This window comes from Dendrobates tinctorius, unplaced genomic scaffold, assembly GCF_039654945.1.
Source record: "Dendrobates tinctorius isolate UK_male_01 unplaced genomic scaffold, ASM3965494v1 ptg000015l, whole genome shotgun sequence".
Classification (NCBI taxonomy): Eukaryota; Metazoa; Chordata; class Amphibia; order Anura; family Dendrobatidae; genus Dendrobates; species Dendrobates tinctorius.
This window is the reverse complement of record NW_027361683.1, coordinates 41,102,256-41,126,109: the sequence shown is the minus strand read 5'-3', so window position 1 is coordinate 41,126,109 and position 23,854 is coordinate 41,102,256. Positions and strand designations below refer to the sequence as shown.

At 48.2% G+C, this 23,854-nt stretch overlaps 1 protein-coding gene across 2 annotated transcripts in view; it reads left to right on the top strand.

The window, feature by feature from the left end:
* The window catches only part of SYTL1 (synaptotagmin like 1), a 308,605-nt gene that overhangs the window by 269,812 nt on the left and 14,939 nt on the right, over nt 1–23,854 (top strand). For both annotated transcript variants that reach the window (XM_073563993.1, XM_073563991.1), the window contains exon 12: nt 12,454–12,532. In XM_073563993.1, the coding sequence (XP_073420094.1) occupies nt 12,454–12,532 (79 nt within the window). The remainder of the gene's footprint in view (nt 1–12,453; nt 12,533–23,854) is intronic.

Genomic DNA, 23,854 nt, shown 5'->3' with positions numbered 1-23,854 from the left:
TGTGGGGGCCTTTATACAGGGGGGAGCTAATGCAGGGACCATTCTAAAGTTTGTAGTCTACTGTGGAGACCATCATACAGTGTGCGGGCCTATATACAGTGTGTGAGCTACTGTGAAGGCCATCATACACTGTGGGGGCCTTTATACAGGGGGAGCTAAACTGTAGGGACTACTTTGTGAGCCATTATACAGTGGGGAAGCTAATGCGAGAGCCATTGTACAGTTTGCTGGCTAATGTGGGGGCCCTTATAAAGTATGGAGGGCATTATACAAAGTGGAGGCTACTGTGGGGACCATTAAAAATATGGAGGCTACTGTGTGGGCACAAAGGAGACATTTTAATATTTACGGGTCACAGTGGTGACATTACTATGCAGGGTAGTAAGAGCAGTGTTTTTGTACCACACAGCAGGTGCATTAATAGAGAGCAGCGGCTCAGCATTGGGGTATCAGCTGGATGAGCCGTTCGTGCAGGTTGGGAAGAGATGGGGTCTGTGCAGAAAATGTGAGAAGTCAGATGCTTCGTTTTAATCTCTGCAGATATGTCTGAACAAGATGGAAAAGGTGAAAGACTCCATCGGAAAGAACGTCAGCAGTAAGTCACTATCTATAGCTGTACTGTAATCTCATATATGGTCTGCAGGACTTCTTGTCTACCACTGTGATGACCACATAGCGGTAATATCAGTGTTGGTCTTTGTGTCATCTTTGAGGATGAGGGTGGTGATAGGAGTTTGTGCACCTAAGCACCAGTCATGAAGAAGCCATATGAACTTAAACAGAACAGTTTCTTTACTAATGATAATGGGGCAAGTAATTGTATACAAACAGAAGGGACATACAGTGTGTCCGTAAAGTCATGGTGCACTTTTGACCAGTCACTGGAAAGCAACAAAAAACTATAGAAATGTGAAATCTGCTCCAATAAAAGAAAAACTCTCCCAGCTTCCTACCTATTCAGTGCAGTTTGATGTGGGCTCCATTTGTCCTACATGCATCCAAATGATAGTGAAGTTCTTGCCACACACGAGTAAGGAAGTCTGGTGCAACAGAGTGAATAACGTCTGTGATTCTCTGTTTTAAGTGATTAATGTCATTGATACATTCAATGTACACATGTTGCTTCACATACACGTAAAAGTCTAAGGGCGTCAGATCCGGGGATCATGGTATACTTGTATACTTTCCTGTGACTGGTCAAAAGTGCACCATGACTTTACGGACACACTGTAGTGTTCAGGCTTATACTCACAGTTGGAGATTGACTTGTGCCTGCGGACAGGCAGATCACTGTGGGACACTTGTTTCATCAAATCAGAATATTAATTAAAGCTGAGCTGGGCCATTCCATGGTAACTTACGTTACATTCACAAGCCAAAAACTGAGTTAATAATGGCTACAGACTGTTCTTTGAAGGCAGGCACAAAAATAAGTGAATGTATATTGTACATTATACTATTCTCAATAGATTTCAACACAGTTTGATTTTTCAACAATGAAAATTAAATACAAAATACAGTGTTATTACTTGGTAACTTACGTTACACAAAAAGGAAAGGCAATTGTCCATATCATGAGACTGCCAAATTTTCTGTTCTGGTAAACAGGGGAGAAGCACTATTTTTATTGTATTAAAACACCATAGTCCAAGCAACTTTAGCAAATTTATTTTAGCCTCTCAAGTTAAATGCAACAGTTTTTATTACAAGAAATGTATGTAACTTACAATACAACACAATATAGTAACTTACGTTACAAAACAAAGAATGTGTTCAACTTTGTCAGTGTTCATATTTGAGAAAGCAAACTGACTTTACACAAAACATAGGCTGCATGTGAATTCATTGGTGTGAACTACATATGTAGACTAAAATTTAGTATAAAAATGTAATCAATCAATATTCATACGTCATTTGTCAACATTTTTGCAGAGTGGAAATTTTGATTACAAAATATGACCGTTGATAAATTACATAATGTAGACTAAATTTTAATCTAGGCCTACATGTGTGGTCCAGTCCAATGAATTCAGACACAGTCTGATCACTGGTCACTACTGAGCATGTACATAAAGTCCAGCACAGATTCATCTCAGCTACGACTCCACAGCACTGCCTCCTACAGAGCATGTACATAAAGTGCAGCACAGATTCATCTCATCTACAACCCCACAGAACTGGTCACTACTGAGCATGTACATAAAGTGCAGCACAGATTCATCTCAACTCCGACTCCACAGCCCTGCCTCACTACTGAGCATGTACATAAAGTGCAGCACAGATTTATCTCACCTCCTACCCCACAGCGCTGCCTCAATACTGAGCATGTACATAAAGTGCAGCACAGATTCATCTCAACTACAACTCCACAGCACTGGTCACTACTGAGCATGTACCTAAAGTGCAGCACAGATTCATCTCACCTCCTACCCCACAGCCCTGCCTCACTACTGAGCATGTACATAAAGTGCAGCACAGATTCATCTCACCTCCTACCCCACAGCGCTGCCTCAATACTGAGCATGTACATAAAGTGAAGCACAGATTCATCTCATCTATGACTCCACAGCACTGGTCACTACTGAGCATGTACATAAAGTGCAGCACAGATTCATCTCAGCTACGACTCCACAGCACTGCCTCCTACAGAGCATGTACATAAAGTGCAGCACAGATTCATCTCATCTACAACCCCACAGAACTGGTCACTACTGAGCATGTATATAAAGTGCAGCACAGATTCATCTCAGCTACGACTCCACAGCACTGCCTCCTACAGAGCATGTACATAAAGTGCAGCACAGATTCATCTCATCTAGAACCCCACAGAACTGGTCACTACTGAGCATGTACATAAAGTGCAGCACAGATTCATCTCAACTCCGACTCCACAGCCCTGCCTCACTACTGAGCATGTACATAAAGTGCAGCACAGATTCATCTCACCTCCTACCCCACAGCTCTGCCTCAATACTGAGCATGTACATAAAGTGCAGCACAGATTCATCTCATCTATGACTCCACAGCACTGCCTCACTACTGAGCATATACATAAAGTGCAGCACAGATTCATCTCAACTACGACTCCACAGCACTGGTCACTACTGAGCATGTACATAAAGTGCAGCACAGATTCATCTCACCTCCTACCCCACAGGCCTGCCTCACTACTGAGCATGTACATAAAGTACAGCACAGATTCATCTCACCTCCTACCCCACAGCGCTGCCTCAATACTGAGCATGTACATAAAGTGAAGCACAGATTCATCTCATCTATGACTCCACAGCACTGGTCACTACTGAGCATGTACATAAAGTGCAGCACAGATTCATCTCAGCTACGACTCCACAGCACTGCCTCCTACAGAGCATGTACATAAAGTGCAGCACAGATTCATCTCACCTCCTACCCCACAGCTCTGCCTCAATACTGAGCATGTACATAAAGTGCAGCACAGATTCATCTCACCTCCTACCCCACAGCGCTGCCTCAATACTGAGCATGTACATAAAGTGAAGCACAGATTCATCTCATCTATGACTCCACAGCACTGGTCACTACTGAGCATGTACATAAAGTGCAGCACAGATTCATCTCAGCTACGACTCCACAGCACTGCCTCCTACAGAGTATGTACATAAAGTGCAGCACAGATTCATCTCATCTACAACCCCACAGAACTGGTCACTACTGAGCATGTATATAAAGTGCAGCACAGATTCATCTCACCTCCTACCCCACAGCTCTGCCTCAATACTGAGCATGTACATAAAGTGCAGCACAGATTCATCTCATCTATGACTCCACAGCACTGCCTCACTACTGAGCATATACATAAAGTGCAGCACAGATTCATCTCGACTACGACTCCACAGCACTGGTCACTACTGAGCATGTACAAAAAGTGCAGCACAGATTCATCTCACCTCCTACCCCACAGCCCTGCCTCACTACTGAGCATGTACATAAAGTGCAGCACAGATTCATCTCACCTCCTACCCCACAGCGCTGCCTCAATACTGAGCATGTACATAAAGTGCAGCACAGATACATCTCATCTATGACTCCACAGCACTGGTCACTACTGAGCATGTACATAAAGTGCAGCACAGATTCATCTCAGCTACGACTCCACAGCACTGCCTCCTACAGAGCATGTACATAAAGTGCAGCACAGATTCATCTCATCTACAACCCCACAGAACTGGTCACTACTGAGCATGTATATAAAGTGCAGCACAGATTCATCTCAACTCCGACTCCACAGCCCTGCCTCACTACTGAGCATGTACATAAAGTGCAGCACAGATTCATCTCACCTCCTACCCCACAGCGCTGCCTCAATACTGAGCATGTACATAAAGTGCAGCACAGATTCATCTCATCTATGACTCCACAGCACTGGTCACTACTGAGCATGTATGAAGAGAGAAGGAAGATCCGGCACTGGAGACTTGATAAAATCCACGATAAGTTTTATTCACATAATTTCATGATAAAACCATAAAGGGGAAAACAGACCCCCCACGCCTGACGCGTTTCGAACCTTACACCAGGTTCTTCCTCAGAGACATGACATGTCTCTGAGGAAGAACCTGGTGTAAGGTTCGAAACGCGTCAGGCGTGGGGGGTCTGTTTTCCCCTTTATGGTTTTATCATGAAATTATGTGAATAAAACTTATCGTGGATTTTATCAAGTCTCCAGTGCCGGATCTTCCTTCTCTCTTCATGTTTGCAACACATGGTGGTCAGCCATTTGATCCCTAGGCACGACCGGCTTACAGGACTATTTTGGTGAGCACAAATTTCCCTTTCCCCTTCCTAATTTTCTAAATAACACTACTGAGCATGTACATAAAGTGCAGCACAGATTCATCTCAGCTACGACTCCACAGCACTGCCTCACTACTGAGCATGTACATAAAGTGCAGCACAGATTCATCTCACCTCCTACCCCACAGCTCTGCCTCAATACTGAGCATGTACATAAAGTGCAGCACAGATTCATCTCATCTATGACTCCACAGCACTGCCTCACTACTGAGCATATACATAAAGTGCAGCACAGATTCATCTCAACTACGACTCCACAGCACTGGTCACTACTGAGCATGTACATAAAGTGCAGCACAGATTCATCTCACCTCCTACCCCACAGCCCTGCCTCACTACTGAGCATGTACATAAAGTGCAGCACAGATTCATCTCATCTATGACTCCACAGCACTGGTCACTACTGAGCATGTACATAAAGTGCAGCACAGATTCATCTCAGCTACGACTCCACAGCACTGCCTCCTACAGAGCATGTACATAAAGTGCAGCACAGATTCATCTCATCTACAACCCCACAGAACTGGTCACTACTGAGCATGTATATAAAGTGCAGCACAGATTCATCTCAACTCCGACTCCACAGCCCTGCCTCACTACTGAGCATGTACATAAAGTGCAGCACAGATTCATCTCACCTCCTACCCCACAGCTCTGCCTCAATACTGAGCATGTACATAAAGTGCAGCACAGATTCATCTCATCTATGACTCCACAGCACTGCCTCACTACTGAGCATATACATAAAGTGCAGCACAGATTCATCTCAACTACGACTCCACAGCACTGGTCACTACTGAGCATGTACAAAAAGTGCAGCACAGATTCATCTCACCTCCTACCCCACAGCCCTGCCTCACTACTGAGCATGTACATAAAGTGCAGCACAGATTCATCTCACCTCCTACCCCACAGCGCTGCCTCAATACTGAGCATGTACATAAAGTGCAGCACAGATTCATCTCATCTATGACTCCACAGCACTGGTCACTACTGAGCATGTACATAAAGTGCAGCACAGATTCATCTCAGCTACGACTCCACAGCACTGCCTCCTACAGAGCATGTACATAAAGTGCAGCACAGATTCATCTCATCTACAACCCCACAGAACTGGTCACTACTGAGCATGTATATAAAGTGCAGCACAGATTCATCTCAACTCCTACCCCACAGCGCTGCCTCAATACTGAGCATGTACATAAAGTGCAGCACAGATTCATCTCATCTATGACTCCACAGCACTGCCTCACTATTGAGCATATACATAAAGTGCAGCACAGATTCATCTTAACTATGACTCCACAGCACTGGTCACTACTGAGCATGTACATAAAGTGCAGCACAGATTCATCTCACCTCCTACCCCACAGCCCTGCCTCACTACTGAGCATGTACATAAAGTGCAGCACAGATTCATCTCACCTCCTACCCCACAGCGCTGCCTCAATACTGAGCATGTACATAAAGTGCAGCACAGATTCATCTCATCTATGACTCCACAGCACTGGTCACTACTGAGCATGTACAAAAAGTGCAGCACAGATTCATCTCACCTCCTACCCCACAGCCCTGCCTCACTACTGAGCATGTACATAAAGTGCAGCACAGATTCATCTCACCTCCTACCCCACAGCGCTGCCTCAATACTGAGCATGTACATAAAGTGCAGCACAGATTCATCTCATCTATGACTCCACAGCACTGGTCACCACAGAGCATGTACATAAAGTGCAGCACAGATTCATCTCATCTCCTACCCCACAGCCCTGCCTCACTACTGAGCATGTACATAAAGTGCAGCACAGATTCATCTCACCTCCTACCCCAGAGCGCTGCCTCAATACTGAGCATGTACATAAAGTGCAGCACAGATTCATCTCATCTATGACTCCACAGCACTGCCTCACTACTGAGCATGATCATAAAGTGCAGCACAGATTCATCTCATCTATGACTCCACAGCACTGGTCACTACTGAGCATGTACATAAAGTGCAGCACAGATTCATCTCAGCTACGACTGCACAGCACTGCCTCCTACAGAGCATGTACATAAAGTGCAGCACAGATTCATCTCATCTATGACTCCAGAGCACTGGTCACTACTGAGCATGTACATAAAGTGCAGCACAGATTCATCTCAACTACGACTCCACAGCCCTGCCTTACTACTGAGCATATACATAAAGTGCAGCACAGATTCATCTCAACTAAAAGCCCATATCCTTACATCAGGAACAGAACAATCTACTGATTGTTTGACCAATAGGGGCAGTGTACAGAGAGAAGAGGAGGGGGCCTAGGACTGATCCTTGAGGAACCCCAACAGTAAGGGGAAGATGAGAGGAGGAGGAACCAGCAAAAGATACAGTAAAGGAGCGGTCAGAGAGATAGGAGGAGAACTAGGAGAGAATGGTGTCCTTGAGTCATAGACTGTAAGCTTGCGAGCAGGGCCCTTATTCCTCTTGGTATCTATAATGATCTATGTGATTATTGTTATGCTGTAATATCTATCGTCTGTACATGTCCCCTCTGAAATGTAAAGTGCTGCGGAATATGTCGGCGCTATAGAAATAACTTATTATTATTATTAGAAATAAAATTTATTATTAGAACATCTCATATCTTTCCCAAATTCTTATGAAAATATTTACAGCACATCCTGCATTGTATTCTGTCATCTCTTCATCTTTTCAGCTAGCGTTATTATTATTATTATTATTATTATTTATTGTTATAGCGCCATTTATTCCATGGCGCTTTACATGTGAGGGGGGTATACATAAAAACAAGTACAATAATCTTAAACAATACAAGTCATAACTGGTACAGGAGGAGAGAGGACCCTGCCCGCGAGGGCTCACAATCTTCAAGGGATGGGTGATAATACAGTAGGCGAGGGTAGAGCTGGTCGTGCAGCGGTTTGGTCGATCGGTGGTTACTGCAGGTTATAGGCTTGTCGGAAGAGGTGGGTCTTCAGGCTCTTTTTGAAGGTTTCGATGGTAGGTGAGAGTCTGATATGTTGTGGTAGAGAGTTCCAGAGTAGGGGTGATGCGCGAGAGAAATCTTGTATGCGATTGTGGGAAGAGGAGATAAGAGGGGAGTAGAGAAGGAGATCTTGTGAGGATCGGAGGTTGCGTGCAGGAAAGTACCGGGAGACGAGGTCACAGATGTATGGAGGAGACAAGTTGTGGATGGCTTTGTATGTCATGGTTAGGGTTTTGTAATGGAGTCTCTGGGCAATTGGGAGCCAGTGAAGGGATTGACAGAGGGGAGAAGCTGGGGAATAGCGGGGGGACAGGTGGATTAGTCGGGCAGCAGAGTTTAGAATAGATTGGAGGGGTGCGAGAGTGTTTGAGGGGAGGCCGCAGAGCATGAGGTTGCAGTAGTCAAGGCGAGAGATGATGAGGGCATGGACTAGGGTTTTTGCAGATTCTTGGGTGAGGAATGAACGGATGCGTGAAATATTTTTGAGTTGAAGTCGGCAGGAAGTGGAAAGGGTTTGAATATGTGGTTTGAAGGAGAGATCAGCATCAAGGATTACTCCGAGGCAGCGAGCTTGTGGGACTGGGGAGAGTGGGCAGTCATTTACTGTAATTGATAGGTTCGTAGGGGGGGTCACGTGAGATGGGGGAAAGATGATGAATTCTGTTTTGTCCATGTTGAGTTTCAGATATCTAGTGGAGAAGAAGGATGAAATAGTGGACAGACATTGAGGGATTCTGGTTAGTAGGGAGGTGATATCTGGTCCAGAGATGTAGATCTGTGTGTCATCAGCATAAAGATGATACTGAAAGCCATGAGATTCTATGAGCTGTCCCAGGCCAAAGGTGTAAATAGAGAACAGCAGGGGCCCTAGGACTGAACCTTGTGGGACTCCGACAGATAGGGGGCGAGGTGAGGAGGTGGTGTGTGAGTGGGAGACGCTGAATGTCCGGTCTGTTAGGTATGATGAGATCCAGGAGAGGGCCAAGTCTGTGATGCCGAGGGATGAGAGGGTCTGTAATAATAGGGAATGGTCCACTGTGTCAAAGGCAGCCGACAGGTCCAGGAGGAGGAGGACAGAGTAGTGTCGCTTGCTCTTGGCAGTTAAGAGGTCATTGGTGACCTTAGTAAGGGCAGTTTCAGTGGAGTGGTGTGACCGGAAGCCAGATTGTAAGCGGTCGAAGAGGGAGCAAGAAGAGAGATGGGAGGACAGTTCAAGGTAGACGTGTTGTTCCAGTAGCTTGGAGGCGTATGGGAGAAGTGATATAGGGCGATAGCTAGATACAGAGGATGGGTCAAGAGAGGGCTTTTTGAGGATAGGTGTGATGGAGGCATGTTTAAAGCTTGAGGGGAAAACACCAGTTGTTAGTGATAGGTTGAAGAGATGGGTTAGGGTTGGGATGAAGACTGTGGTGAGGTTTGGGATGAAGTGGGATGGGATCGGGTCGAGTGCACAGGTGGTGAGATGTGATCTTGAGAGTAGAGTGGAGAGTCGATCTTCTGTAATGGTGGAGAAGTTGGTTTTGAAGGTGGAGGGCTGGGAAGTCGGGAGGAAGGGCTCTGGGGGTTGTTGACCAAAACTGTCCCTGATGTTATCAATTTTCTGCTTGAAAAATGAGGCAAAGTCTTCAGCTGAGATGAGTGGGGAGGGAGGAGGTGCTGGGGGGCGGAGGAGAGAATTGAAGGTGTTGAATAACTGTTTAGGGTTGTGAGACAGGGAGGATATGAGAGATGAGAAGTAGGTTTGTTTAGCTGTGGCGAGTGTGGTCTTGAAAGTAGTGAGGGACTGTTTGAATGCGATGAAATGCTCGTTGGAGTGGGATCTTTTCCATCTGCACTCAGCAGCCCTGGAAGCTCGCCTCAGCTCTTTGGTCAGGCTGGTGTGCCAGGGCTGTCTGTTGATTTTGCGAGTTTTGGTATGTGTAAGTGGGGCAGCGGATTCCAAAGCTACAGCTATTGTGGTGTTATATAGAGCGGCAGCGTCATCCGCATTGTGTAAGGAACTTATATCTGTAAGAGGGAGGAGGGATTCGGAGAATGAGTGTAGGTCAAGGTGTTTAAGATTCCTGCGAGGGTGTGAAAGTTTGTGGGGTGGGGATTGTAGACATGGAGTGAAGAGGGAGGAGAATGTGAGCAGGTTGTGGTCAGAGAGAGGAAGAGGTGAGTTAGAGAGGTTAGATAGGGAGCAGAGGCGGGTGAAGATGAGGTCCAGTGTGTGGCCATCTTTGTGGGTGGCTGTAGAAGACCATTGAGTGAGGCCGAAGGAGGAAGTGAGAGATAGAAGTTTAGTGGCAGCTGAGAGGGAAGTGTCAATGGGGATGTTGAAGTCGCCCATGATGATAGTAGGGATGTCCGCGGAAAGGAAATGAAGTAACCAGGTGGTGAAGTGGTCAAAGAAGGTGGTGGCTGGCCCTGGGGGGCGGTAGATGACAGCCAGTTGGAGGTTGGAGGGGGAGTAGATGCGCACAGAGTGCACCTCAAAGGAAGGGAGGGTAACAGAGGGTGGCAGTGGGATTGGGGTGAAGGAGCAGGTATCTGACAGGAGAAAACCAACTCCTCCACCATGTTTGCTGCTGGGGCGGGGGGTGTGAGAAAGGTGGAAGCCGCCATACGAAAGTGCAGCAGGAGAGGCTGTGTCAGAAGGGGTGAGCCAGGTTTCGGTGATGGCGAGGAAGGAGAGTTTGGTAGTAACAAAAAGATCATGGATGTAGGAAAGCTTGTTGCAGACAGAGCGAGCGTTCCACAGAGCTCCTGTTAGTGGGACTGGGGAAGCGGGGGCTGGGTGAATGGGTATAAGGTTGGAGAGGTTACGGAAGGTTGTGATAGAGCGTGGATGGGAGGTAGAAATGACTGTGGGAATGTGGTGAGGAGGACCAGGATTTGGAGAGATATCACCAGCAGTGAGAAGGAGCAGAGAAAGTGTTACCAGGTGGGAGCAGGAGAGGGCATGAGGGGGCTGTCTGTGTTTGGAAACAGAGGATTGTATGTTAAGGGACAGTTTTGAGGCGGAGGTGAGGTGGATGGGGAGGATTGAAGAAGAGATGAACAGTTCCTTACTAGGAGTAGGGATTAGGGGAATTAGCAGAAAGTGAAGGATTATTGGGGTGAAAGTGAAAACAAACAGAAACATTGTTTACAGTGACTGTGTCCAGTTACCTTCAGTTCCCTTCTGGTTCAATTCTGGTTTTAATTTAATTCTGGTTTTAATTTAATTAGCGTTAATGGCATTATGACTCTAAAAATACAAAGAATGACCTTATAATATAAAGTAAAATGAACATCAAAATTATGATAGTATTTAATTATTTCAAAAAGCTTACTGTAAGTGTTGTCCAAAAATTGAAAGGCAGGTAACTTACATTAAAAAGCTGAATAACTTACATTACAAAGCTGATGGTAACTTATATTACAATAAGTTTACTTCATACAGAGACTGTGAAACTTTTAGGCTATGTGCTCACTGTGCGGATTCATCCGCTGATTTTTCCGTGCGGATTTTGTACAATCCGCAGGTAAATCCACAGGTCAAAAGACCTGCAGTTTACCTGCGGATTAGCCTGCGGTTTTGCCCTGCGGTTCATCATCTCCACAGTGGAGGAGATGGCAAACTGCAGCGGAATCCGCAGAAAAGAATGACAGGCAAAACCGCGCATTGAAGCGTGTAATGGGGCCCTTGGTGAATAGTTAATACATTATGCAATATAAGAACTCTGAAAGTTACAACTTAATTTATGCTTAGTTCTCAATCCTACAAAAACTTTTTCTCTTTTTGGTAACTTACGTTACTGAGAAAATGTCTACAATGGATGTGTGCAAAATTTCTGGTAAACAATAATCTTACAGAACCAAAGATATTATAGTATTTTGGTTTCCTAACAGTACTACTTTTATATTTACTGAACTTAAGTTCTGCATGTTGCTAGTTAATAGTAAGCCGCTTACCAATATAGCCTGTTACTGTATGATTCCAGTAAGAACAGTAGGGTTCACATGCAACCCTCTGCCATCTTGGAAATATATGGAATTTGAAAGAAACAGTGTTGCCACCTTATGCCATGTGTAATGAAGTACCGACTATTGAAAATTTTGAAAATATTCCTTCTCAGCATGGAACTGCCCAGCTCTGCTTCTGCTCTGAGGTAGTCTTTCCTCCTAGAGGCGCAGTGGGAGTTTTCCTAATATGGATGCTGTCTGCTCCTCTTATTTTATTAGTCCCTTCTACACCCAGCAGCCAGGGGGAGGAAACTCCTCGTCCTACAAAATAGCTTCCTCTTCTCGCTCCTCTCACAAAATGTCTGACCTTCAACTGCTGCCTCAATTCTTAACTACCTCACAGGATTTAGCTCCTCCCACTCCCATGTGACTCTTTCTGCTGCAGTCATTGGCTGACTGCCTAGGGGCATTTGTTCCAGAAGCTTCTGCATACTGAGCAGAGCTGGGTGACATGATCAAGTCTATGAGGGGAAGATTAACCCTTTTTGTGCTACCTGTCAGTAGGTCTCACAATGTGTTTACAATGTACAGGTTACACAAAAATCATAGCATTTGTATATACTTTGGTGATGATAGCACTTATTTGTGTAATGGATCGTCAACCTGACAATATAACTATAACTTATATCTTCCTCAGACCCCTCTTTCGCCAGATTTCTTGTACTGTCGCGGAAGGCTCAATTTTGCTACCAAATTCATTCCTCAGGGTGCTGACGGTGAGCGTTATCTTTTTATTTACTCATTATTAAATTCATTACTTCCCTTGTTTAGAAGTGATTTTCACTTGTAGAGTTTTAATATTGAAGGGCAGAAGAGCCGTTTTTATAACTTGGTTTTTGAGACTTTCAATTTCTGATAAATATAAATTCTTCCTTTTTATTGTCCATAACAATTGAATCAACTCATGATTTTGGCTTTAAAAACTGTCCTTGTTATTCCAGTCTTAAAGTGAGTTTTTGGGTTAAAAAACATGAGTTTTTCATTCAGAAACAGCATCAGTAATCTCTCCTATTTTGGGGCGTTTTTAGTTTCCTCAAGCTGCTTTGAAGAGATGTTATAGCATTTTGGAGGACTTTATCCCTGAAGCTTTGTTTTGCAGCCTTTTGATTGACTGGTGCTTGGTTTGAAGACGGTTCTTTTTTTTCCCCCACACATTTTTTAAAAAGCTTTTCATAAAAAAAAAAAGTAAAAAAAAATATGAACAACAACAATGTGGATTTCATATAGATGTGAACAGGAAGAATTTTTCAAGAGTTTTTGAAGAAGCTTTCGTTGCAGACTTTGATGAGGACCATTTGCTTAAAATACCTAAGGGCATACCTAAAGGGTATGATCATACTGTAACTTTTTTGTTGGTCAAAACGTCTATTTTTTCAAGCAGAAGATACCTTAGGAATCTCTCCTACTCTTTCAAGTTTTGTAACCCTGAGGGTACGTGCACATGTTGCGGATTCTACTGTGGACACGCAGCAGATTTGGCCCTGCGGGTCCGCAGCAGAATCTCTTGCGTTGTATAGTACCATTGTAATCAATGAGAAAAGAAAAACGCTGGGCACATGCTACGGAATAATTCGCGCGGGTTCATTTCCTCAGCATGTCAATTCTTCGTGCGGATCTGCAGTGTTTCTGCACCCGTTGACTTGCATTGATCCGCAGCAAAACCGCAGGTCTCAAAAAGATCTGTAGTTTTGCTGTGGATGAAACGCTGCAGATCGGGAGGGGGAAAGAGTGTGGGCAGTGACTGGGCGTGTATGTGTGTGCAGGCTATGTGTGTGTGCGGGGGTCTGCGGGGCTCATCGGGCAGTCCGTGGGTCTGTGCGGGGGTTACCGGGGCTGTGCAGGGCTCATCGCGCTGTCGGGGGGTCTGGCAGGGGGTTACCGGGCCTGTGTGGGGGTCATCGGGCTGTCGGGGGGGGTCTGGCAGGGCTTGTGTGGGGGGTTACTGGGGCTGTCGGGGCCTGTGCGGAGAGTTACCGGGCCTTTGCGGGGGGTCATCGGACTGTGTGTGTGTGTGTATGCAGGCACCATCTGATGGGACTACAAGTCCCATCGGGCTATGCCTGCTACCCTGACAGTGAGTGACACATTAGCCAATGATGGGACAGTAGTAGTCCCATCATCCGGCTAATGAGCTGAATGTAAAACAAAACAAAAACATATAGAACATACAACATATAACATACATAACATACAACATATACAGAACATACAACACAGAACATATAAAATACAGAACATACAACACAGAACATATAACATACAGAACATACAACACAGAACATAGAACATACAGAACATATAACATACAGATCATAGAACATACAGAACATACAATATAGAACATACAGAACATACAACATACAACACATAACATAGAGTATGTACTGTCACGGGGCAGTAAGGGGGAAACAGATGATGTGGAACCAGGGCCCCTGAACTGCCCCTCAGGCTAAGGGGGTGCCCTGTCTTTCCTTTACTTCGGGGTACACGTAAAGGTAGTGAGGCCCAAGTCCCCAACCTGTCCCTGTCTCCTGTTTAGCCCTAAGCTAAAAGGCCCAAACCCCCTCCCCAGGAGGTGAGACAGGGAAAAAGTGTACTGCACAAAACCCAAAAAAAAGATATAACAGACAGGGTAAAACAAAACAAAACTTAGCTTACTCTGCTGCAATACTCCTGGACAGCAGAGATAGTCACTTGACAACAGCAAACAACTGAAGCCCCACAGAACTCTGTCAGCTCATGAACTCCAGCTTGGTTGGTCTACCAAGAGCAAGTGTATAACCAACAGTGATCTACAGCACCTGATGACCTTTTATAGGAAGGAGGGGGAGTAGTCACCACCTGCATAGATAATTACTCACCATGCAGTAACACCAGCAGCCACTGGGGGGAAACCCATCAGCAGACCAACTACAGTTGTAGTAACACCAGCGGCCACCGGGGGCAAAAACTCATGTTAACCCCCGATGGCCCAAAAGGAAAAAAGGTTTAAATGTGAGGAAATCCAAATTTGACACAGATCCAAGAAATGGATCGTGACACGTACTCACCGCACACACCTGATTCCCCGAAGCCATCGATCACCTTTAATAAAAATAAAATAATAAACCAACCTATACTCACCTTTCTGCCATAGTCCAATTAATAACGAGGGTCCCACGACGATCTCCCGTGGAGAGCAGCCGCATCAGCTGATGCGACCGCTCTCCAGGGGCTCCAGCAATGAAATGACAGGCACAGGTAATCCTTCGCTAAGTATCCCTCCGCCAGGAAAGAGGTCTCATAACCCTAACCCTAATTCTCATGCAGCAGTGCTGTAAAGAGAGACTCTGAACTCAGGTAACCTCAGTGATGGACTGCAGGAGACATTGTCTCCTGTAAGTTCATCACTAGGAGGCCCTATAGAGCGGTCACATCTGCTGATATCACTGTTCTATAGCGGAGATCGTCATGGGACACTCGTTATTAATTGGACTGCGTCGGACAGGGAGTATACGGTTGGTTTATTTCTTTTTTTTCTAGGAGACTGAGGGCGTCGCTTGCATCTGGAAGTTAAATAAAAAGATGAAAACCATGTTGTGTTTTATTTCATTAAAAGACTTTATTCTTATGTGTGTGGTTTTTTTTAACCCTTTCAAAAGATTAATAATGGATAGGTGTCTTATTGATGCCTCTCCATTATTAACCGGGCTTAATGTCACCTTACAATAGCAAGGTGACATTAAACCCTTATTACCCCATATCCCACCGCTACACAGGAGTGGGAAGAGAGGGGCTAAGTGCCAGAATTGGCGCATCTTAGAGATGCGTCATTTCTGGGGCGCCTACTAGCTGGCATTTGTAGCCGGGGGGGCAATATCCATGGCCCTTTCCTAGGCTATGAATATCAGCCCGCAGCTGTCTGCGTAGCCTTTCTGGCTATAAAATATAGGGGGACTCCATGTCATTTTTTTGGGGGGTCCCCCTATTTTAATAGCCAGTAAAGGCTATGCAGACAGCACAAGGCTGAGATTCATAGCCTGGGAAGGTGCCATGGGTATTATCCCCTTCCCAGGCTACAAATATTGGTCGTCGGCTTTCCCCCTCTGGTGCAGAAAATTGCGCGGAAGCCCACGCCATTTTTTTTTTTAGATGTATCTATCTATATGACCATAGATATATCTATGGAAAAATCTATGGAAATATCTATAGATAGATAGATATGGGATAGATAGATAGATCTATCTATCTATATCTGTCTATGTATCCCATATTTATCTATCCATCTATCCCATATCTATCTATCTATCTATCTCATCTGTCTATCTGTGTGTAATGGAGTGTGGGTTGGACAAATGTATGTTACACCGCTCCGCCATACTCACCCGGCCTCCGCTCCCACGCCGCAGCCTCTCTCCACACGACGGCCGCGGCGGTCACCTGAGACAGACCCGCGACCGATGCCTTCCCTGCATGCTATGCGCATGCGCCATAGGCCGCGGCCGCGCCTCCTTCCTGCTTCTTATGCTCCGGCTGTGCCCTGACCCGGAAGCACATTTGGACCAATGGCTGACCAGACGGGGCCATATCAGGCCGCTTCCCCCTGAGGGAGGCGCCTGATCGTTGTGTTTCCTGACACTCTGGCCTCGCTCCATCGTGCACACTCTGCTCCTGCAGTTCCTGCCTCGGCTGCTCCTCACAGCAGCTTCTCAGTCCTGCTACCCGTGTTCCTGTCGTCCTACTCCAGTCCTGCCTTGTGTTCCTGCTGTCCTACTCCAGTCCTGCCTTCACTGTTCCTGCCGTCCTACTCCAGTCCTGCCTTCACTGTTCCTGCCGTCCTACTCCAGTCCTGCCTTGTGTTCCTGCCGTCCTACTCCAGTCCTGCCTTCACTGTTCCTGCCGTCCTACTCCAGTCCTGCCTTGTGTTCCTGCCGTCCTACTCCAGTCCCGCCTTCAGTGTTCCTGCCGTCCTACTCCAGTCCTGTCTTCAGTGCTCCTGCCGTCCTACTCCAGTCTCAGTCTTACTCCTGTCCATCCTGAGCCGCCCCTCTCGGTACCGGCTACCGTGGTACTCGAACCCCTGGGCCTGCTCCTAACGGTCCCTGTATAGGGGTCGGTTCCACCTGGCAGCTCGCCCGGGGTCCCTCGGTGCCACGGTCCAGAGGGTCCACTCTCGGAGCTCCCGCTCCTGACCACCCACGCTAACAGTACGATCAGGCCATGGACTCCGCCGGTACTACGGCTGCTACCCAGAAAGAGTTGCTATTCCTACGGGAGAATCAGGGGCGCATTATGTCAATCATGAAGTCGATGGACACCCGTTTGTCGGCCTTACAGGTGGCCGATCCTGGAAATGCCACTCAGCTGGCCAGTCTCCAACAGGAGCTGGGTCAGCAGCAAGATACTCAAACCCACATTTTGTCCTACATGGCCTCCTTTGATAGTCGCTTGTCGGCCCTCCAGGCTGCCGCTGCAGTGCCGACTCCTCCCCCTGCGTCTGCTGCTCATCCGACGCCCCGCCTCGCCAAGCCGCCTCGTTTCACCGGGGATCCCAAGCTCTGTAGGGGGTTCTTAAATCAGTGTAGTCTCCACTTTGAATGGCTGCCGCAGCAATATCCCTCGGACCGGGCCAAAGTGGCCTTCATCATGTCCCATCTGGAGGGAGAGGCCCTTTCTTGGGTAAACCCGCTCTGGGAACGTGACGACCCGGTCGTTTCGAGTCTCCCGGTTTTCCTGGATACGTTTCGTAAGGTTTTCGATGAGCCGGGCCGGTTAGCCTCTCTCACTGAGTCACTCTTTAACTTACACCAGGGCTCTCTCACGGTCGGACAGTACGCTATTCGCTTTCGCACTATTTCCTCTGAGCTCGGCTGGAATAACGCAGCTTTGGTGGGGGCATTCTGGCGCGGTCTTTCTAGTAAAATAAAGGATGAACTCGCTGGTCGAGATACCCCGTCCACCTTAGAGGACCTTATCTCGCTGGCTACCCGCATTGACCTGCGCTTCCTGGAGCGCGCTCGGGAGTCAGTGAGAGACAGGCGCTCCTCCAGGTCAGTTCCTCCTTTCACTCAGTCGGCCAGCTCACGTTCAGTCGGATCTTCTTCCCTCTCTTCGGGTGAGCCCATGCAGATAGATCATCTCAGGTTGGCCGAGTTACGTCAGAGAGAGAGACGGGCACAAGGTCTGTGCCTCTATTGCGGTCATTCGTCACACTATATCCGCACCTGTCCTAAGAGACAGGGAAACGACTCCACCTAGGTCAGGTAAGAGAGGCCTTCCTAGGTGATGATGATGATTCCTCTCAACCCCTTACGATTTCTGTGCTTTTGGTTTCAGGAGGGAGGCGTGGTTCCGAGGTGGCCTACGTGGATTCGGGCTCAGCGGGTAACTTCATTCGGCCGGAAGAGGTAGACAAATACCAAATTCCTGTAGTCACTCTATCTAACACAATTCAGATTGCCACCGTGGATGGCAAACCGCTACAGGTGACCGTCACCTTGGTCACTGAAGAGGTGGAATTGCAAATCGGAGCCTTACATCGAGAGAAGATAGCCTTTTACGTTTTACCTAAGCTCTCTCACGCCATTCTACTCGGTCTTCCATGGTTAAGGACTCATCAGCCTGTTCTCGATTGGTCTTCTGGGGAGATACTCCGCTGGGGGCACCCGTGCCAAGCTCGCTGTCTGACTCCTGTCCGCCTGGCGACCGCTCCACGGTCACCTCCAGACCTCCCGGGTCTTCCTCCAGCTTACAGCTCCTACGCCGATGTTTTTGATAAGAAGGAAGCAGAGGTCCTCCCTCCACACCGGCCGTTTGACTGCCCAATTGAACTTGTTTCTGGTTCAACCCCCCCAAGGGGCAGAATCTACCCTCTGTCTCCCGTGGAGACCACCGCCATGTCCGAGTACATCCGAGAGAACCTCACCAAAGGCTTTATACGGAAATCCTCTTCACCCGCGGGAGCCGGGTTCTTCTTCGTCAAAAAGAAGGACGGGACTCTACGGCCATGCATTGACTATAGGGGCTTGAACGAGATTACCATCAAGAACAGGTACCCTCTTCCACTCATTCCGGAACTGTTTGACCGTCTCAGAGTGGCTCGGGTCTTTACCAAGCTGGACCTCAGAGGAGCCTACAATCTGGTCCGTATCCGTGCAGGTGACGAGTGGAAGACCGCTTTCAACACTCGAGATGGCCATTACGAGTACCTGGTCATGCCCTTCGGTCTTTGCAATGCTCCTGCAGTCTTTCAAGAGTTCGTCAACGAGATCTTCCGGGATCTCTTGTACTCCTGTGTGGTCGTGTACTTAGACGACATCCTCGTCTTCTCGCCGGACCTCTCGTCCCACAGAAAGAGTGTCCGCCTGGTGCTTCAGCGTCTTCGGGAGAACCGTCTGTATGCAAAGACCTCTCTGCCATTTCTGGGATACATTATCTCCGACGCTGGTCTAAGGATGGATCCCGAGAAGTTGTCTGCCATCCTCAAATGGCCTCGCCCCGTCGGATTAAAGGCGATACAACGATTCCTCGGGTTCGCCAACTATTACCGGCAATTTGTCTCCCACTTCTCCGCGATCACAAGACCCATTTCTGTGCTCACCCGTAAAGGGTCTACTTCCAAGGATTGGTCTCCTGAGGCAGAGGAGGCCTTTCTGTCCCTAAAACGGGCTTTCTCCACGGCTCCGGTCCTGCATCGCCCTGAGAGCGATCGACCTTTTGTACTCGAGGTGGACGCTTCCTCGACTGGTGCCGGGGCGGTGCTGTCCCAGAGAACCGCCTCCGGTCGCCTGCACCCTTGTGGCTTCTTCTCGAAGGCCTTTTCTCCATCCGAGTGTAACTACTCGATCGGTGACCGGGAACTTTTGGCCATCAAGTTGGCCTTGGAGGAATGGCGCCACCTCCTGGAAGGAGCTGTCCATCCTTTTGTCATCTTCTCGGACCACAAGAATCTGGCCTATCTCCAGTCTGCCCAGAGACTAAACCCTCGCCAGGCCAGATGGTCTTTATTTTTTGCCCGATTTGATTTCGAGCTCCGATTCCGTCCCGGCAACAAGAATTCCAAAGCCGACGCCCTGTCCAGGGTCTTCCAACCACACGAATCCACGGAGGAACCGTCACATATCATTGATCCCACTAGGATCATCACCGTGGCTCCAGTGAACTGGCTTACTCCTCCGCCTGGCAAGACGCTTGTGCCAGAGAATCTCAAGCAAAAGGTTCTTCTATGGGGGCACTCCTCCAAACTGGCCGGCCATGCCGGAACTAAGAAGACCCTTGATCTTATCAAACGTCACTACTGGTGGCCCTCACTTCGCCAAGATGTACTCGATTTTGTGGCTTCTTGTCCATCCTGTGCAAAGAACAAGGTACCACGGAGATCTCCGTCTGGCTTGTTGCTTCCGTTGCCTGTCCCTACGGTTCCTTGGGAGAACATCGCCATGGATTTCATCACCGACCTACCCTGCTCTGCGGGCTGCTCAGTCATTCTGGTGGTGGTGGATCGTTTTTCCAAGATGGCTCACTTCATCCCTCTGCCCGGTCTTCCCTCAGCGCCGGAGCTGGCCGAGATCTTCATTCATCAAGTCTTCAGGCTTCATGGACTACCTCGACGCATTGTGTCTGACCGAGGGGTTCAGTTTACCTCCAAGTTCTGGCGTTCGCTTTGTAAGCTTATGAACGTTTCCCTCGACTTCTCCTCGGCCTACCATCCACAGTCCAACGGACAAGTAGAGCGTACCAACCAGACGCTTACGGGATACTTACGCCACTTCTCTAACGCCCACCAGAACGATTGGGTCAGCTTACTCCCCTGGGCAGAGTTCGCTTATAACAACCATGCTGGTGAGTCTTCGGCCAAGTCTCCGTTTTTCATTGTTTTTGGCAGACATCCTGGTGTTCCTCTTCCGATAACCCCTGCCTCTGAGGTACCCGCGGCCAATGCCTTGTCCTCGGAATTTTCTAAGATTTGGGCTGAGACCAACACATCACTCAAGAGATCCGCTGATCAGATGAAGAACTATGCAGACAAAAAGAGGTTGGATTCTCCTCCGTATCGTGTTGGCGACAAGGTCTGGCTCTCCTCCAAATTCGTCCGACTAAAACTGCCCTCCTACAAGTTGGGTCCACGCTACATCGGTCCGTTTGAAATTCTGGGACGTATTAACGAAGTTGCCTACAAATTGAGGTTGCCTGCTTCGCTCCGGATCCCGAACACCTTTCACGTCTCTCTCCTGAAGCCTGTGGTGCTGAATCGTTTCCATTCCTCGCTTGATCTTGGTCCTCAGCTGGTGGGTGCCGACAACGTTTTTGAAGTGCAGGACATCCTCGCTGTGAAAAGGGTTAGAGGTAGGACTTTCTTTCTCGTTGATTGGAAGGGCTTTGGTCCTGAGGAGAGATCCTGGGAGCCTCGGGAGAATATTAATGCTCCCCGTATCCTCAAGAGGTTTCTTGTTAATCTCCGGGGGGGCGGCTTAGGGGAGGGGGTACTGTTACACCGCTCCGCCATACTCACCCGGCCTCCGCTCCCACGCCGCAGCCTCTCTCCACCCGACGGCCGCGGCGGTCACCTGAGACAGACCCGCGACCGATGCCTTCCCTGCATGCTATGCGCATGCGCCATAGGCCGCGGCCACGCCTCCTTCCTGCTTCTTATGCTCCGGCTGTGCCCTGACCCGGAAGCACATTTGGACCAATGGCTGACCAGACGGGGCCATATCAGGCCGCTTCCCCCTGAGGGAGGCGCCTGATCGTTGTGTTTCCTGACACTCTGGCCTCGCTCCATCGTGCACACTCTGCTCCTGCAGTTCCTGCCTCGGCTGCTCCTCACAGCAGCTTCTCAGTCCTGCTACCCGTGTTCCTGTCGTCCTACTCCAGTCCTGCCTTGTGTTCCTGCCGTCCTACTCCAGTCCTGCCTTCACTGTTCCTGCCGTCCTACTCCAGTCCTGCCTTCACTGTTCCTGCCGTCCTACTCCAGTCCTGCCTTGTGTTCCTGCCGTCCTACTCCAGTCCTGCCTTCACTGTTCCTGCCGTCCTACTCCAGTCCTGCCTTGTGTTCCTGCCGTCCTACTCCAGTCCCGCCTTCAGTGTTCCTGCCGTCCTACTCCAGTCCTGTCTTCAGTGCTCCTGCCGTCCTACTCCAGTCTCAGTCTTACTCCGGTCCATCCTGAGCCGCCCCTCTCGGTACCGGCTACCGTGGTACTCGAACCCCTGGGCCTGCTCCTAACGGTCCCTGTATAGGGGTCGGTTCCACCTGGCAGCTCGCCCGGGGTCCCTCGGTGCCACGGTCCAGAGGGTCCACTCTCGGAGCTCCCGCTCCTGACCACCCACGCTAACAATGTAAATGAGGAGGTTGGACAGAAATGACATCACAAATCTTTTTTTTTTGTTAAATAACATATGTTTATTTAGCTTACAAAAACACATACTAATCCACAGGCAAAACCGCACTGAAAAACCACATCAAATCTGCGGCAAAAACGCACCTGCGTTTTCTGCCAGGAGCTGCGGTTTTTGTGCGGAAAAATCCGAGGGAGAATTCGCACTGTGTGCACATACCCTGAAGCTGCTTTTTCTTTAGCATTTTTGGCCATTTGCCAAGTATTTTTACGTCTGCTTTTTTTTTAGCATTTTTTAGTCATTTCCTGCTGCTTTTAAATCCATTAAATGATGAAGAAATCGCTACCATTTTTTTTCACGCAAAAGCACTGGTAAAAGTATTGACCATCTTCATAGCTGAAAACACCTAAAGAATGTACACATTACTTCTTTTAAATGTTTGGCATCTTTGAAAGCCTCAAGTGTTTAAGAGACATTCAAAAGCCTGAACATATGAGCAGCAAACCATTTTCCCATGCAAATTAATAGGACCAATCCATTGATCATTTTGTTAGCCATTTTTGTGCCATTGTGCTATTTCTGTTGGAAAACCACTTTGGTGTTCATATGATCAGTCTTTTATGTTCAATTTGTTTTTATTAATCAATATTGAAAATTAAAAAAACATAACATTTGACCAAATCTATAATATAACCGGCTAAGCGTCACTCTGTCCGATGCCTTTATAGACTGCGCAAGCGCGACGCGCCTGCGCAGTCTGGCTCCAGTCAGAATGAGGCAGCCAGCGGTGAGGAGAGTGTATGGTGTTGGAGATGGCGGTACGCATACACACTGCATACCGCTATGTCCGGCGCCATACTTACCAGACCGGGAGGAGCGTTGCCGCGGCGCTTCTCTTCGGCCGGAGACAGGGGCAGTAGTGCGGCCGGAATTGCGCATAGCGCGATCCGGCACCATTTTACTGAAGACACATTTGCAGTGTGTCTTCAGCAATATGGCGCCGGACAGCACTATGGGCATGTGCGTACTTCGGCGCCAGACTCCTCCCCCGGCCTCCAGCAGAACGTGACAGGCAGCGCTGGAGCACAGGGAAGAAGGATGAGTATACATTGTTTTTTTTTTGTCTGTGTGCAGTTTAATAGGGGTGAAGGGGACCATGCATACCAGGAAAGGGGGATGAGGGGACCATGCATACCAGGAAAGGGGGTGAGGGGACCACGCCTACCACGAAAGGAGAATGAGTGGACCACGCATACCACGAAAGGGGGGTGAGGGGACCATGCACACCACGAAACGGGGGTGAGCGGATCATGCATACCATGAAAGGGTGGTGAGGGGATCATGCATACCACGAAAGGGGGGTGAGGGGACCATGCATAGCAGGAAAGGGGGTTGAGGGGACCACGCATACCACGAAAGGGGAGTGAGGGGACCATGCATACCACGAAAGGGGAGTGAGGTGACCACGCATACCAATAAAGGAGGGTGAGGGGACCATGCATACCAAGAAAGGAGGGTGAGGGGACCCTACATACCACCAAAGGGGAGTGAGGGGACCATGCATACCCTGAAAGGGGGTGAGGGGACCATGCATACCATGAAAAGGGGTGAGGGGACTATGTATACCAGGATTGGGGGGCGGGGGGAGCATGCATACCAGGATAGGGGGGGTGAGAGGACCATGCATACCAGGATAGGGGGGTGAGTGGACCATGCATACCAGG